This window comes from Neomonachus schauinslandi, chromosome 5 (assembly GCF_002201575.2).
Source record: "Neomonachus schauinslandi chromosome 5, ASM220157v2, whole genome shotgun sequence".
NCBI classification, from domain to species: Eukaryota; Metazoa; Chordata; class Mammalia; order Carnivora; family Phocidae; genus Neomonachus; species Neomonachus schauinslandi.
The window spans coordinates 70,053,170-70,069,646 of record NC_058407.1 but is presented as its reverse complement, the minus strand read 5'-3'; the positions used below and the strand labels follow the sequence as shown (position 1 = coordinate 70,069,646).

Below are 16,477 nucleotides of genomic sequence, written 5' to 3'. Positions count from 1 at the left end.
CAGTGCTAGAAACTGGGAACTCATCAATTCCCAAAGATCAGTTACTGCACTAATCTCTGAAAAGAGTTCTACCCTTGTTAGTAAGATGTTCAGATACTCTGTTCTCATAAGCTATATATATATATATATATATATATATATAAAATAGAATAAAAGTTCTCCACCACATACATTTTACAAATATGTAAAAATAACCATCATGTCTACTTCATGGATGTGGAAATGTTGTCTTTCCAATTTTTTAATAACTCACTAATGGCCCAGTTTCTAAAACTTTCATCTATCCTGTCAGGAATTACCTATTAAGTTGCTACTTTATGTCATAACCCATTCTATTTTTTTTTAAAGATTTTATTTATTTGACAGAGAGACAGACAGCAAGAGAGGGAACACAATCAGAGGCGAGTGGGAGAGGGAGAAGCAGGCCTCCCATTGAGCAGGGAGTCAGATGCAGGGCTCGATCCCAGGATCCTAGGATCATGATCTGAGCCGAAGGCAGACGCTTAACAACTGAGCCTCCCAGGCGCCCCTCATACCCCATTCTAAATATTCCCAATACAAAGTTGTACAAAACACACATCCTGCCCTCAGTAGGTGGAGAAAACAGACAAAAATTACTTTACAAATTAATATATGGCAGGATGTGAACACAGTACAGCAAATATACAAGAAAAGGATTCTCAAGATGCCTTATTTGGGGGCACCTGGCTGGCTTAGTAGAGCATGTGACTCTTGATCTCAGGGTTGTGGGTTTGAGCCCCACATTGAGAATACTTAAAAAGTAAGTAAAAACAAAAAACAAATTTTTTTAAAGATGCCTTACTTATATTCTTTGGTTTTCCCTAATAGAAAAAGGCTAAGAAATATCCTAATAGGGATTCAATACTGCAAACATAATTGTAACACAAAATACAAAGCAATAGCTTAACCACAACTACCAAGCATAATGAGAAACAACAAAAAAGCAGAATTTTTACTATTTTAATTTTTAATGCATATAATACATTAGTTTGGAAATGAACAGTCATGAATGGTAGGGACTGGGTGACAGCAAAGCAAATTAAGAATTTAAAATATGGCCATTATCTTAAATGGGTAGTCTTACAGCTTTTCATGCAGTAAGTACCATGGAGCAACATTCACAGATGTGTAGGGAACAGTTTAGAAAGTTAGTATAAGTAATCACTAGAGCCAGAAACTGTAGAATTAGTAGGAAAAAACAAGGCAATGTTTGCTACAGATACAGTCTGGAAAACAACCAGGAAAAACAAACATATGAAAAAAGGAAACAAAAATTTTACAGAAACATATTAGCAATCATAAATACAGTAATATTTGAAAACAAAGCAAATCTGTGTTGTTCCCACTGGGCAACACAGGGATGGTAGGTTGAAGTAAACTGCACCTACTGAATTAATGTATTAATGTAATTAATGTATAATCATGTGTCTCATAGTCTTCTTCATTAAGTCTATTATACACAGATGAAAACAAAGTTTGAGGGGCGCCTGGGTGGCTCAGTCTTTAAGCGTCTGCCTTCAGCTCAGATCATGATCCCAGGGTCCTGGGATCGAGCCCCACATCGAGCCCCACATCGGGCTCCCTGCTCAGCAGGAAGCCTGCTTCTCCCTCTCCCACTCCCCCTGCTTGTGTTCCTGCTCTCGCTATCTCTGTCAAATAAATAAAATCTTTAAAAAAAAGAAAAAAGAAAGAAAACAAAGTTTGAAAGTTTAGAAATGATTTCAACTCCTGCATCTACAGTTCTAGTTGATTTTAGAACATGCCATGACAAAAAAAAGGGGGGGGGGGACGTTGAAAGTATTTAGGAGTGACATTTAAATAAGTAAAAGACAATCATAGATTTGAACTGGAGAGTTGTAATTTTGAAATGTTTAAAAAATAATGTTGTTTACTAAATTATCTCTAAGGTTCTTTGCAATAGTAAGCTTCTCATAATTCTATGAATTTCAAATGAAGAGTTACTGAGAAGTCGTATTATTCTTTAGCAGGTAATCTTATAGCACCATCTTCTGGTATAAAATTACTGTGCATAAGCTAACAATCAGAAGAGGAGGAACTCATGGTATTATGCCTGTTTTATAATTTTTTTTAAATGTTTTATTTATTTATTCATGAAAGTCAGAGAGAGAGAGAGAGGCAGAGGCAGAGGGAGAAGCAGGCTCCCCGCCTAACAGGGAGCCCGATGCGGGACTCGATCCCAGAACCCTGGGATCATGACCTGAGCCGAAGGCAGACGCTTAACCATCTGAGCCACGCAGGCGCCCCTTTTTTTTTTTTTTTATAATTTGCCTGTTTTATTTAGTACAACTTTATGTACGTGAAATTTTAAAACTTAAGCTGTATTAACAAATTAGGTAGCTGAAGAAATGTTCACTGTTAAGCAAGAGCACAGGTTACACTAGCCTTGTTAAAGCATTCAACTGTGGGAGACAAAATTGAAATGAAATCAAGATTTCAAAAAGGTTCAGAAAATGAGAAGGCTAAAAACAACAACAAAAAAACTAAGTTTACTAGATCTACAGAAAAAAGAACAATGGGTACAAACAGTCATAAGATTGAAATGTCGAGGCATGGGCATGGCTGCAAGCAGTTCTGCTGCACACACCAAAGACGAATCAAGGAAACAACTCTAAATGAAGCCAAAATTTAAATAAGACACACAAAAAGGAGTAATAAATAATGGTGTGAAGTCTGGTCTACCAGAAGCCATAAGAAAAACATCTGACAAATATATATGCATACATACACATATACAAACATATTTTCTCATATCATAAAAGACATAATATTCCTTAATGTTTAATACAGCCCCAACCAGATGCAAAGGGATAAACAGCACGTCTATATGGGTATTTCAGAAGTCACTGTATTTAGCTAACATTTAAGTGCTTACTATGTGCCATGCTCTGCACTAAGCATTTTATTTTTATTTTTAATTCTAATATAATTATCATACAATGTTATGTTAGTTTCAAGCATTCAATATAGTGATTCAACAATTCCATACATTACTCAGTGCTCATCATAAGTGTGCTCTTTAATCCCCATCACCTATTCCACATTATCTCCCCTCCCACCACCCCTCTGGTAATCATCAGTTTGTTCTCTATAGTCAAGAGTCTGTCTCTCGGTTTGTCTTTTTTCTTTGTTCATTTGTTTTGTTTCTTAAATTCCATATAGAATGAAATCACATGGTACTTGTCTTTCTCTGAATTATTTCACTTAGCATTATACTCTCTAGATCACCCATGTTATTGCAAATGGCAAGATTTCATTCCTTTTTATGGCTGAGTTATATTCCATTGTGTGTATGTATATGTGTGTGTATATATATATATATACATACACACACATCTTCTTTATCCATTCATTTATCAATGGACACTTGGGTTGCTTGCTTCCATAATTTTATGGCTATTGTAAATAACGCTGCAATAAACATAAGGGTTCATATATCTTTTTCAATTAGTGTTTTTGTATTCTTTGGGAAAGTACCCAATAGTGGAGTTACTGTATCACACTGTAATTCTATTTTTAATTTTTTTGAGGAACCTCATACTGTTTTCCATAGCGGCTGCACCAGTTTTTTTTCCACCAACACTGGATAAAGGTTCCTTTTTTTCCACATCCTCACCAACACTTGTTGTTTCTTGTGTTTTTGATTTTAGCCATTCTGGCAGGCATGAAGTGGTATCTTTGTAGTTTTGATTTGTATTTCCCTTAGAATGAGTGATGTTGAGCATCTTTTCGTGTGTGTGTTGGCCATCTGGATGTCTTCTTTGGAATAATATCTGCAGATGTCTTCTGCCCATTTTTTATTTGAATTATTTGTTTTTTGGGTGTTGAGCTGTATAAGCTCTTTATATATTTTGGATACTAACCCTTTATTATGTATGTCATTTGCAAATACCTTCTCCCATTCAGTAGATTGTCTTTTAGTTTTGTTGATGGTTTCCTTTGCTGTGCTGAAGGTTTTTATTTTGATGTAGTCCCAATAGTTTATTTTATATTTGCTTTTGTCTTCCTTGCCTCAAGAGACTATCTAGAAAAATGTTGCTACAGCTGATGTTAGAAATTACTGCCTGTGCTCTCTTCTAGGATTTTTATGGTTTCAGGTCTCCCATTTAGATCTTTAATCTATTTTGAGTTTATTTTTGTGTATACTGTAAGAAAGTGGTCCAGTTTTCCCAGCACCATTTGTTGAAGAGATGTACTAAGTATTTTAAAAGGATCTCCTTTAAACTGACAACCTACATAAGTCCACTTATTATCTATTTTTCAGTTAAGAGAATTGACATTTAAAGTTAACCAGCTAGTGGTTAAATAAATGCATAGGTGGCAAGGTTAAACATAAAGACAGTTTGACTCCAGTGCCCACAAACTACAATGACATAAAACTCATCAACATAAAATTGGTAAACCATACAACATACTCCTCTATTCAGAATGCAGAGAATCTAAATAGCCTGATTCTTCCACTGACCCCACAATTTGAGAGATAAGAAACATGCAAGAACTTTTTTTTAAAGCTTTCATTTATTTATCTGAGAGAGGGAGAGAGGGAGAAGGCACACAGTGGGAGGGAGGGGCAGAGGGAAAGGGAGAAGCAGGTTCCCCCTGAGCAGGGACCCCAACACAGGGCTCGATCCCAAGACCCTGAGATCATGACCTGAGCTGAAGGCAGATGCTTAACCAATTGAGCCACCAAGGCACCCCAAGAATTTTTTTTAATGTTAACTTCCAATAGCCCCAAACAGCTCACATTTATAATGTGTTAGCCACTGTTCTAATTCAATCTTTTTTTTTCTTAAAGGTATTATTTATTTATTTGACAGAGAGAGACACAGCGAGAGACGGAACACAAGCAGGGAGAGTGGAGAAGAAGAAGCAGGCCTCCCACCGAGCAGGGAGCCCGATGTGGGGCTCGATCCCAGGACCCCGGGACCACGACCCAAGCCAAGGGCAGACGCCTAATGACTGAGCCACCCAGGCACCCCTAATTCAATCTTTATAAAAGTCCTATGATGTAAGTAATGTTACCTACCATCCTCATCTCACATTTGAGAAAACTAAAGCCCAGAGATGTTCAAAATTCACTCGAGGTCCTAGAGTTTTAAACCTGGCCAACAGGGTCCAGAGTCTTAAGCTCTTCACATCTCTGTGTCACCCCCAAGATGTTCTACAGTTGCACGACTACAAAATGACAACTATTACCTAGAATAACAATCTAGAAAGATGACGTTCACTACTTAATGCATTGTTATTTTACTTCATTTTTAAGGACATCTGGCTTGATCTACCACAGGACACACTTTTCTTCAATTATTCTAAATAAGTAGGAAAATTCTGAGTAGTTTAATCTAGTTCTTAATAAAACAAAACTATATTGGAAACCAAACAATTTGTGGAAGGAAAATAGAGAACTGTTAACCAACTAACTGTATCAGTGACTTACCTTGAAATATTTCCTTCTCATTCTAGTCATGTTCATCAACATAACTCCAGAGTTTACTCCAGTTTTTCCATAATATGGATGCCTGGCAAAGCGATTATACCACCCTATTCGTGGCTCTTCATGTTCTGGCGCCATTGCAGCAATTTGTGTGGAATTAAATTTCTTTAGTAAAGACCAAATATCATCAACGGGCCGTAAAAAAAGGATATCAGTGTCGACGTACAATAGTGAGTCAACTTCTTTCAGGATTAACTATGAGAAGAGATATTTGAAACATTAATTATAATTCTATTTATTTAATATAAAACATAAAAAAGGCTTTTGTTGTAAAAGAAATACCTATGAGACAAGTTAATTATGTTAATTTTTTTAAGTAATCTTTCCTAAACTGTCATTTTTTTACAATAGTATATATGGAGATACTATGCTAATCTTTATATTAACTTTCAGAGAACAAAAGCTATAAAAACAAATCAGAACAAAAAAATAAATACTAACAACTGGAAAAATAAATAAAATAAAAGCAATATGGTCAAAGATTAGGGACATAATGTTTTTAGTAATGGAAAATAACATTAACTTAGCTGAATTTATATCCTGAATCTTAATTTCCTAAAATAAATACAGAAATAAACCAATAAAATAAAGATCTTCTGAATTTGTTCCCTTGGCCTGTAACACTAATGGCTGGCACCACTGTACCATTTTGGTCTCAACTAGTAAATGATAGAGCCAAAACTGGACCCCAGACCACCTAGCTCTGGAATCCATGCTGTTTTATTTTCATGCTTACTGTCTCCCAACAAATGAAAGTAAATGTGCATATACTTAGCAAGGGTGAAGACAAGAGGTGTCTTTAAAGAAGGACTGGCTATATTATTACTTTCTGAGAGATGCTGAATGTGTCTTCTACAGGGATTTTTCAAGGAAAACTTTTTATATCTGTCTTACTCACAAAATTTAGAAACCAATTCCTGCAAATTTAAATTTACTGCATGTATCAGTGTATTAGAACTCAATTATTAGATTAACCTAAATCTCTTTAGTTAAGAATATAAAGAGAAGAGTTTGGTCCTTGTTCTGCTCCTTTTCAAAACTGTTGCCTCCTCCTTCTGGTAAGGTTAAGCCATCACCTTAATGAGCAGCTACAAGGCTGCAATCACCCCATTTCCCCCACCAGCTGATTTAATATCAAGCTGGGGGGAAAAAAGTGGTTTGAATGCAGAGCCTGAGTAGGGAATCTATTTCAAAAAAGAGAAACTCAGTAATAAAAAAAGTACCACTTAGAAAAATAAAGCATCAATTTACTTAAATCTGGTTAAAAAGATGCAGAACTAACAGTGAAATATGAGGACAATTTGACAGGTTTCAAGTATTTTATTTTAGTGTTTCAAATTCCATTTAGGAATTTAACCAGATTGCATCACTAAATGATCTGGAAAATTTCATATCACAACACCAACAATTAAACTTGTTAATAATGGAGAACAAAATGAAAGGGAAATGGCTGTAACCTTAGGCTTCTATCATCATGTATTGTTTTTTCAGTAATATATTTGTTTATTGAACGTCATATTGTATTTGATTAATCCCTGCCTCCCACATCAGACAATAAGCTCTATAAAAATAAGAAACCCATCTGTTCTATTCATTCCTATATACCAGAACTTCAGTACAGATTCTTGGCAAAAAATAAGCACTCAATTTATTAAATGTGATACAACAATGATTCAACATAAAAATTTCGTTCTAAACTTGTAAAGTCTACATGAAATACCTAAAACTTCTTGGGTTTTTTTTTTTTTCCCCTATCTTAACCCCTTATTTGTGTGCCTCTTACAATGGAAGCAGAGACTGAGAAAGATCCTAGGATCCAAATTTTTTACACATGCCAACAAAGTTACTGGTTAGGCAGACTCAGTGATCAAAATTATAACTTTAAATCTTACTGATGACCTGGATTCAGTAAATTATATCTTAATATGCTAAGAATTGCTTTGCTCCATTTAAGAATAACAAGTAACTAAAGTTTCTTCCCCCATAATTCATACACTTTCCACAAATTTGTGAGCTTCTTAAATTCAGTATTTCTACTGCTACAGATGTGGATGAAATCAACTCAAAATGAAGAGGTAACCTTGCTTCTGAATATTTTCAGATTAAAAAAAAAATGATCTGGGATGCCTGGGTGGCTCAGTCGGTTAAGCATCTGCCTTCAGTTCAAGTCATGATCCCAGGGTTCTGGGATCAAGCCCCGCATCAGGCTCCCTGTTCAGCAGGGAGTCTGCTTCTCCCTCTCCCTCCGCCTTGCAGCCTCCCCTGCCTGTGCTGTCAAATAAATAAAATACTAAAAAAAAAAAAAAAAAAATGATCAGGGTTTATCACCAGAGACCACCACCAAAGAACAGCTCCACTGAACAAATGGTTCCCATTTCCCTTTGAGTTCACATGCTTTAAATCTGTGGCTGTGTTAAAATATAATCTGGAAAGCGTAACGTGGCTTGGTATAAGACAGAAATGGCTATTTAATGATACAATCTACTTCACTTCGCAAAGTATAAATGCAGTGAGCAACGAGAAGGTGATACTGCCACTGCATTTCTGCTGGCAACAGACCTGGCTCCAGTAAGATCTGATGACCTCTATTCTTTCTTAGAAATAAAACAGTTTACAGCACCTGAATAAATTAAAATGTAAGAAATAGTATTTCCACAGAAATTACTTACATTTTTCATTTTTAACAGGTATTTTCTTTTGTAGCTTTTATTTGTTCTATCAGAAGATTTTTCCTAATGTTCAAAGGGAAAATCTACATGTGTATGTTTATTTAACTCATTTACATGTAACTCTTCATTAACTCGTGTGTAAAAGCAAAATTAGGAAAAAAAAACACTAGAGAAAAAACTTACTGGCAAGAATAATCTCTGGGAAGCACAAGGTTTAAAAAGCTTTTTCCACTCCGCTGCATTCTCACTTGGAAAAGTTATTGGGTATAATGAATAATTAAATGTCTGCAGAAATGACCAGCTATCAAGCTAAAAAAAATATATAAAAAAAACCTCAGTTTAGATTATTTCATTTTTAATTTTCTCTGTAAAATCATAAACCAATAGATTATTTTAAAAAGCTAAAAATTAAAGATACTATATGTTATGCTGTACACAGTTAAGAGAAAGTCAGATTCTTCTTTCCCACCATTTGTTTTCATTCAAAATCTTACAATCATAATAATATTCTGGAAAGACTCCACCATAAAGATCAGAGGCACAATGAAAGTTAACCAACACAAAATCAGAAAGCTGAAAGCCCTGCATGTTGTTCATCTATCTCATCTTTACCTGATGTATAAATCCTATAAATCCCTAAACAAATTAAACTCAAAAAAAATAAGCACTAATTTTATTACCAAAGTATGTATAACAGAAAACGTCTACACTCAAAGTCAGACCAATATGAAACTGGTATTTTTAATATGCATGGATATTTTTGTATTTTTAATATGCATGGATATTCCTGATAATAAAATACTGATAAACATATATCAATGCCAATTTTTGAAAAATTCATTACAAAAAGCAAAAAGATCTGAAAATCTATAATGAACAGGTTTACTTTTCATGCATTTCAAGACACTAAATTCTTTCAAAGTCAGTTTAAGACAAGTTTCCTACAGAGCATTCACAATATATAGTCAGTTAAGCATCCGACTCTTAATTTTGGCTCAGGTCATGATCTCAGGGTCATGAGATTGAGCCTCATGTTGGGCTCCATGCTGAATGTACAGCCTGCTTTAGATTCTCTCTCACTCTCCCTTTGCCCCTCCCCAATGGTTCACAATCACTAAATTAATTAATTAAAAGTTAAAAATTAAAAATAAATTTAAAATGTCAAAATTAAAAAATAATAAAGTTTATTAAAAACCATACATGGGGAGAAAAACTAAGTAGCTTATGTAATAGGCTGAAGATGCTCTTTTTTATTTTTTTTAAAGATTTTATTTATTTGACAGAGAGAGACACAGCGAGAGAGGGAACACAAGCAGGGGGAGTGGGAGAGGGAGAAGCAGGCTTCCCGCCGAGCAGGGAGCCCGATGCGGGACTCGATCCCAGGACCCTGAGATCATGACCTGAGCCGAAGGCAGACGCTTAACGACTGAGCCACCCAGGCGCCCCGAAGATGCTCTTTTTTAATTATCACTGTGTTCAAGTAATTTTTATTTATTTATTTTTTTTAAGATTTTATTTATTTATTTGAGAGAGAGAGAATGAGAGACAGAGAGCACGAGAGGGAAGAGGGTCAGAGGGAGAAGCAGACCCCCAGCTGAGCAGGGAGCCCGATGTGGGACTCGATCCCGGGACTCCAGGATCATGACCTAAGCCGAAGGCAGTTGCTTAACCAACTGAGCCACCCAGGCGCCCCAAGTAATTTTTAAAAATATTAATGCCTTCCAACATAGTTTAAGGGAGTATCTTTAACTCCAACATTCTGCTTTGATGTTTCTGTTTATTAGTTTAAAACACTAGCATTTTATTTTCCCTGCACGAGTTATAAATCACTTAAAGATACTTTCAATATCAACTTCAAAAGGAAAGCTTAGTCACTTTTTCCTTAATTCTAGTATTTAGTCATCTTTTTTGCAGTAAAAGCATGTTCTACTAGTATTTGATACTTTCATCAAAAGCAAAACCAAACATTCTCAGAATTGTAATAGTTAAAAACCAAGTTTAAAAATACAGTATATATTGAGGCGCCTGGGTGGCTCAGTCACTTGGGCATCTGACTCTTGGTTTCAGCTCGGGTCGTGATCTCATGGGTTGGGGGACTGAGCCCCTCAACAGCCTCCGCACTCAGCGGGGAGTCTGCTTAAGGATTCTCTCTCTGCCCCACCCCCCACTCAAATAATTAAATAAATAAATTTTTTAAAAATACAGTATAGATTACACAAGCAATCAGATTCGAACAAAACACTAAAGCTGCATATAAGATGAAACAATAATTTGATTTTTTTATTACACTTCCAAAGGTTTCCACATTCCATAGCAATCTGTTGCTATTCCCTGAACTGTTAAGACAAGAGTAATTCCTCAGTTATTATTTTAGAAAACAATCCAGACAAAGAGATCAAGATTACAAAAGCACATATCAAAAATACAGACACCAGAGGTGCTTGGCTGGCTTGGTCAGTAGAGCATGTGACTCTTGATCTCAGGAAGTATGAGGCCCATGTTGGGTGTAGAGATTGCTTAAAAATAAAATCTTTAAAAAAAAAAAATACAGACACTAGAAATATTTTAGAACAGTAAGTAAAGCTTTATACCTCTTGGAATCAAAGATTTTGTTTGAAAACTAAAAGACTTGAGGTCACAAGTAGTATTTTTCACTCAGTATTTTGAACTACTTTAACTTGAGAAAACACCAAATACATATTTTTCTACATAGTTAGGCCAAGCATAAAAACCAAATCAGTTTGAAAAGTTAACTTAGTGTACAAAGATAAACAAAGATAGTGGGGAGGGGGGTAATCACTATTATCATCTTTACCACTGTCTCAGAACACAAGGTAGTGAGATTTCAGGTGAATTTTCTTTTTTCTTATATGTTCTTCCCTCATATCTATCCGTTCTACTCTTCTTGCATAGTAATAATTTTTTTATTGTTAGGGAGGTTACATGGCAGTCCTGATTAAAGAATGTATTTTTAACCCTCACAAACAGCTGTAACAGTAAGGTTACATGACTTAGTTCAGGCCAATGAGATATTGGCAAGAATATCATATGCAACTTCTGGAAAATATCCATAGAGGGTAGGAAGGGATTGCCTTCCTCACTCCTTTCTCCCTTGTGTTGGTTAAAATATGGGTGTGAGGGCTGAAGAGTGAGTAGCATCTTGGACCATGAAGGAGAAGTCTTATGTTAAAATGGCTCAGCCACAAGACAGAGCCAGAGTCCCTGAAGACATGGAGCTACCATATACCATAGACTGCCTACTCTTATGTGAGAGAGAAATAAACTTCTATCTTGTTTAAGCCACTGCTAGTTTGGGTTTTCTGCCAATATAGCCAAACTGATTGTAACTAATACAAAACCAAAATAAAGAACTTTCTTATCAAAACAAAAAGCCACTTCCTTCCATACTGTCAATTAAGAGCTCCCACCCCTGAAAACAGAATTAAAATCTTTGTTGTTGAGGCACTCCCAAGCCAAGGATGGGAATAAAATTAAGCTACAGGATTTTCCGGTCAAATCATCCCGGACCTATAGCCAGTGAAATAAAACCTCCATGCTTGGCAAAGGACTTTAAGCAACTTACTTCTTTTCGAAAACAAACCCTCCTCTTACACCCTAGATCTGGACTCTTAAATGGAAGTGGCAGCCCAACTCTAGGAGGGCATTTAGTTACTGAGTAAACAGTTTTGTTCAATGAAGGAATAAAACAACATTCTGTGATAGTATACCATTAAATATTCACCTCTGCAGTCTTAACAAAGTCTCAAATACTTACTATGCCTTTAAAACTATCATGTAGTTGATTTTCAGCAAAAATATGGAACTGAAGAGGTCTGATGCTGAAAATGATAGCTGACTTCAACATGGTTACAGTTTCTTCCAGTCTTTCACCACAGGCAACCACAGCGAGGTGCATTCTCTGAATGGGCTGCACATTCAGACTATACCTAATAGAAAAGAAAACCACATTTTCCAACAGTTTTAGTATAGGGTAACATGTTAACAACACGGTATTTTGACCATGTTCAAAAACTGAAGTTCAAAATTTCTACTTGAAAAGCAAAGAAATATCAAATTACACAATAGTACAATGTTGAGTCAATTATATATTTCTGTAACCTCAACCAGCCTTTCTCAGCCAACGTTCCTCACTAGGAACCAAAAAAAAAATTACTACTGTCTCAATTCTCCCAAGAATAGCACATAAGTAGCACCATTCTACACAGGAGAAAAGTTAATTCATTACTCAGACTAGATGCATTAGGGCTTAATTCTCTCAAGGAACCCCCCAAATGACAAAAGGAGCATCACCGATTGAAGGTCTTCCATTCAATTATTTTTTAGTTTTATTTAAAAAAAATCTCAAAAACATATGAAGTAGAGAGAATAGAATAAATCCCCATGTACCCATCTCCTAACTGTTATAAACATCCATTCAAAGGTATTCTTTCTTCATCTAAATCCCTCTCCACATCCCTTTCACTAACCAACAGATCATTCTGAAGCAAACCCAGACATAAATTCACCCATAAATATTTCAGTATTATACCCAATTTTCAACCATACTAATTATAGGAAAAAGTTTCCTTCACATAACTTTTTTCACCTATAAACATTCAGTTCCAACCACCAAGTAATCAGTGAGAGGTAAAAATTTCTGAGGTGGTCTAAAACATACTAATTACACATCAGTATGGATTTTGGAAGGAAAGATTCCCTAAACGCAAGTTATTGGCTTAGGCTATGTCAGACCCTACTTCTAATAGAGAGCAGCAGTGCACAACACCGGGTCTAAGGACCCTTTCAAAACCCTTGCATCTTAATAGTGAACTAATAATAATTCACTAGCATATAAAGAACAGAATTATTTATGTGTGACTACACTGTTATTAAATAAAATAACCTATGGGTGCCTAGGTGGCTCAGTCGGTTAAGCGACTGCCTTCGGCTCAGGTCATGATCCCAGGGTCCTGGGATCAAGTCCCACATCGGGCTCCCTGCTCTGCGGGGAGCCTGCTTCTCCTTCTCCCCCTCCCCCTGCTGGTGTTCCCTCTCTCGCTGTGTCTCTCTCTGTCAAATAAATAAATAAAATCTTTAAAAAATAATAATAATAAAATAAAATAAAATAACCTATGTGTAATATTAAATTCAGATTTCACCTGTAATTATGGCATAAAATAATCATTTTGGAACTGACAGCTAAAAGAACAGAAGAATGGAAGACAACATAAAACAAAACTAGTAACACATTAAGGTATTACAAAGTACAAACATTCTAAACTAAAAACATAAAATCTGACTTGAATTCAGTTCTTGCTTACAGAGATCCTTTCCGTAAAATGTATAAGGGTTAGAAATTACATTATTTAACATTAACAGTTGTATGTATACATTACTGAGATTTGCAATAGCGGGAATGAGTGATTAATCATTTTTCTTAAATTTGAAAGTTAAAATCAACTGTAGTTATATTCCTTAACATAGGACTTTGTAATCTTGAGTATTCACATGTACATGTGTCAAGGTGAAACAGAACTATTTTCTGAGGAAAATCTTGTTCTTGCTCATGGGTCATCCCTCAACTGACCAGGAGATGAGAAAACAAAATCATACTGAGGAATAACATTAAATACAAACAACTGACTATATAAAACATACCTGAATGCCAAATTCATACATCTCAATGTTTTAACATTAAACAAGTGTAATTATTTTATATTAATAGGATAAAAAAAACCATGCTCCCGCTTTTATTGTGGATCTATCCCTTCCTATTAACAAGTCTGTTTTGCTAAGAGCCTGGAGATGAAGTATTAAGATAGCTGTCTGAAACTGATGCTTTTCTGGTCTGACCGGGCTCCTAAGGCCTGAAAACGGGTTCACTTCTATTACAAGGGACATTTCTCACTTATGTGAGTACTGGTAATGGTCGGCCTTCAGCAGGGGAGCTGAAAAGCTCTTGACCCCAAATACTTATCGTCTAGAAAACACATGGGTCATTTCCTCCCTGATCCTTCTACTGGAAGGATAAAACTTAAACTCAATACCCTGGTAACTAACCCTTTGTTCAGGCTAAAGGGCCAAAGATTCTATAAACGAGGTTATTTAAAACAATTGAACTGTTTTTAAGAAACCTTCCCCAGACGATTCATAAAGTTACATATTATTACACCACTTTGTTAATGGTATTAAATGAAGAAGTCACATATAAAGTGGTATTCTTGCAAGGAGCATTATTTACTATATCAGAAACGGTGGTGATATTTCATTCTTCATTAAGGTTAAGATTACCACTAAAATACAATACTTTGTTTTTAAAATTTATATTAATCTGCCAGGAATTAAATTTTATGAATAGTCTGAAGTAGGGAACAATTGCCTAATTTTGCACATGTCTATCCAACTGTGCAAACATCATTTGTTTCAGAATTACCACAGTTTATCCATTCCCCACCCACCTGCTGTGCCACTTCCTTCACATAGATGGTGTTAGCAATCTGGTGTTAGCAATAGCCTGTCTTTTTAAAGCTCTGTTCTTTTCCATTGACAGCAATTAGAAAGAAGTAGTACCTCCTCCCTTGGCAGCACCCTCTGTTTCCCTCTTTTCTGTTAAGTCCCTCAGTTTATAACACTGAAACCCTATGTGAGGGGAGACTATCTACGCCCTCTGTACCTAGAGCAAGGTAATGTATACCCGGTTCATCTCAAAGCAGTGGAAGCCACAGTGATAAAAGTTAAAGAAAGACAAGGCAATCAAGACACACAACAATTTTACAAAGCTCTAAATTATCTCATCTTTCAGGTAAGTGCCTCCACACCAAGACTTTAAAATTGGCAATGGGCTTGGATTGCTTAACTGATCATAACTAGATCTGCCTCGAAGCTAAAGCTCAGAGATTTAAAAAGTAAGCCACAATAGTCATGTGCTGTTTTGCACAGAATTCTCCACACAAAGACAAGTATAATAAAACCTTCTTAAGAAAATAAGTGAAATGTTCTTCCGGGTTAAAAAAAAAAAGAAAAAAATCCCTCTAAAATCAGTATCAGATCTGACTCCTCCCAAGCATTTTAGCAAGACTTGTTTTAGTCACACTGCCAGCACTCCTTCCACCAATTTCTATGGAAGGAGTATTGTCAACTTCCTTTTGGTTATATGTCCCTTTTTAGAAAAACATTATATACAGTACAGACTCTTAACACCATAAACCGTACTTTAAAGATGTCACTGCTTACCACCCTGTCCCTAGACCCCAAGAACAGGAAATAATTGCAACCTAAAAAATTCTAAAGTAATCTTCCACCACTAGAGGAAGGAATAACTAAAACCTTCTAATAAGATATAGGAAGGAGCCATTCAAGTAATTTTGATGCCAAAATGATATAAATCTTGAATGATATAATCTGGTCTGTAAAAATGTGCTATATTTTAATCACAGCGTGAATAAGAGGAAAGTCCCTATGGATTTAAAGAAATATTATCCAAAAGGTCATTTTTAAGTCAAACCTATTTTTCTACAGATGTATGATTAGAAGAAATTCTACAGATAATTCAAAGATAATACCTGAGTGCTTCCATGGCTAAATATGGCATAACCTGAGCATCAACAGGAATTATGACAGTAATGAATGATAACACATAAAAGAAAATGAATCCGTAGGTCTAAAAAGATACTAAATAAAGGGGCTAGGGGGAAGGGGGAAACCCTTCTTTAAACACAAATATCAGCCAATAATGTAGAAGGAAATTCAGAATTACAAAAATCACTATTTTGCAATCGCCACTGTAACCGATGATTTGAACAAGAATAATGATTGCTACAACCACAGAGTATCAAGGTGTTATCCCCACACATTACAAAGGGGATAAAGGTACTGTTAACATGTAGAAATGTGACACCACCACCTTAACCACATGATCAAAGTTAACAAATGTTAAACTTATGACAGAAGCTTCCTGAGAGCATGCCCAAAGAAGAGCACAGTATCACCTATGCAGTATTCCTGCCCCAAATCCAGAATCTAATAATGGAAAGACAGGCAAATCCAAATAAAGGAACATTCTGCAAAAACAAAACAAAAATATCATGTCATGAAAGATACCACGACCACCCCCCCAAAAAAGTCTGGGGAACTGTTCTACAAGGAAGGAGACTATAAATAGATCTCACAGCTGAATGCGGGGGGGGTGGTGGTGGCATTCATGACGTGATATTATTGTTTTGTTTTTGCAGAATAATCCTTTATTTGGATTATTTGCCTGTCTTTCCATTATTAG

At 35.7% G+C, this 16,477-nt stretch overlaps 1 protein-coding gene across 2 annotated transcripts in view; it reads right to left on the bottom strand.

Annotated features, from left to right (window-relative positions):
* The window catches only part of GXYLT1 (glucoside xylosyltransferase 1), a 43,504-nt gene that overhangs the window by 11,956 nt on the left and 15,071 nt on the right, over positions 1-16,477 (bottom strand). For both annotated transcript variants that reach the window (XM_021704895.1, XM_044915436.1), the window contains 3 exons: positions 11,978-12,149; positions 8,386-8,511; positions 5,477-5,728 (listed from right to left, as the gene is read on the bottom strand). In XM_021704895.1, coding sequence (XP_021560570.1) covers positions 5,477-5,728; positions 8,386-8,511; positions 11,978-12,149 — 550 coding nt within the window. The remainder of the gene's footprint in view (positions 1-5,476; positions 5,729-8,385; positions 8,512-11,977; positions 12,150-16,477) is intronic.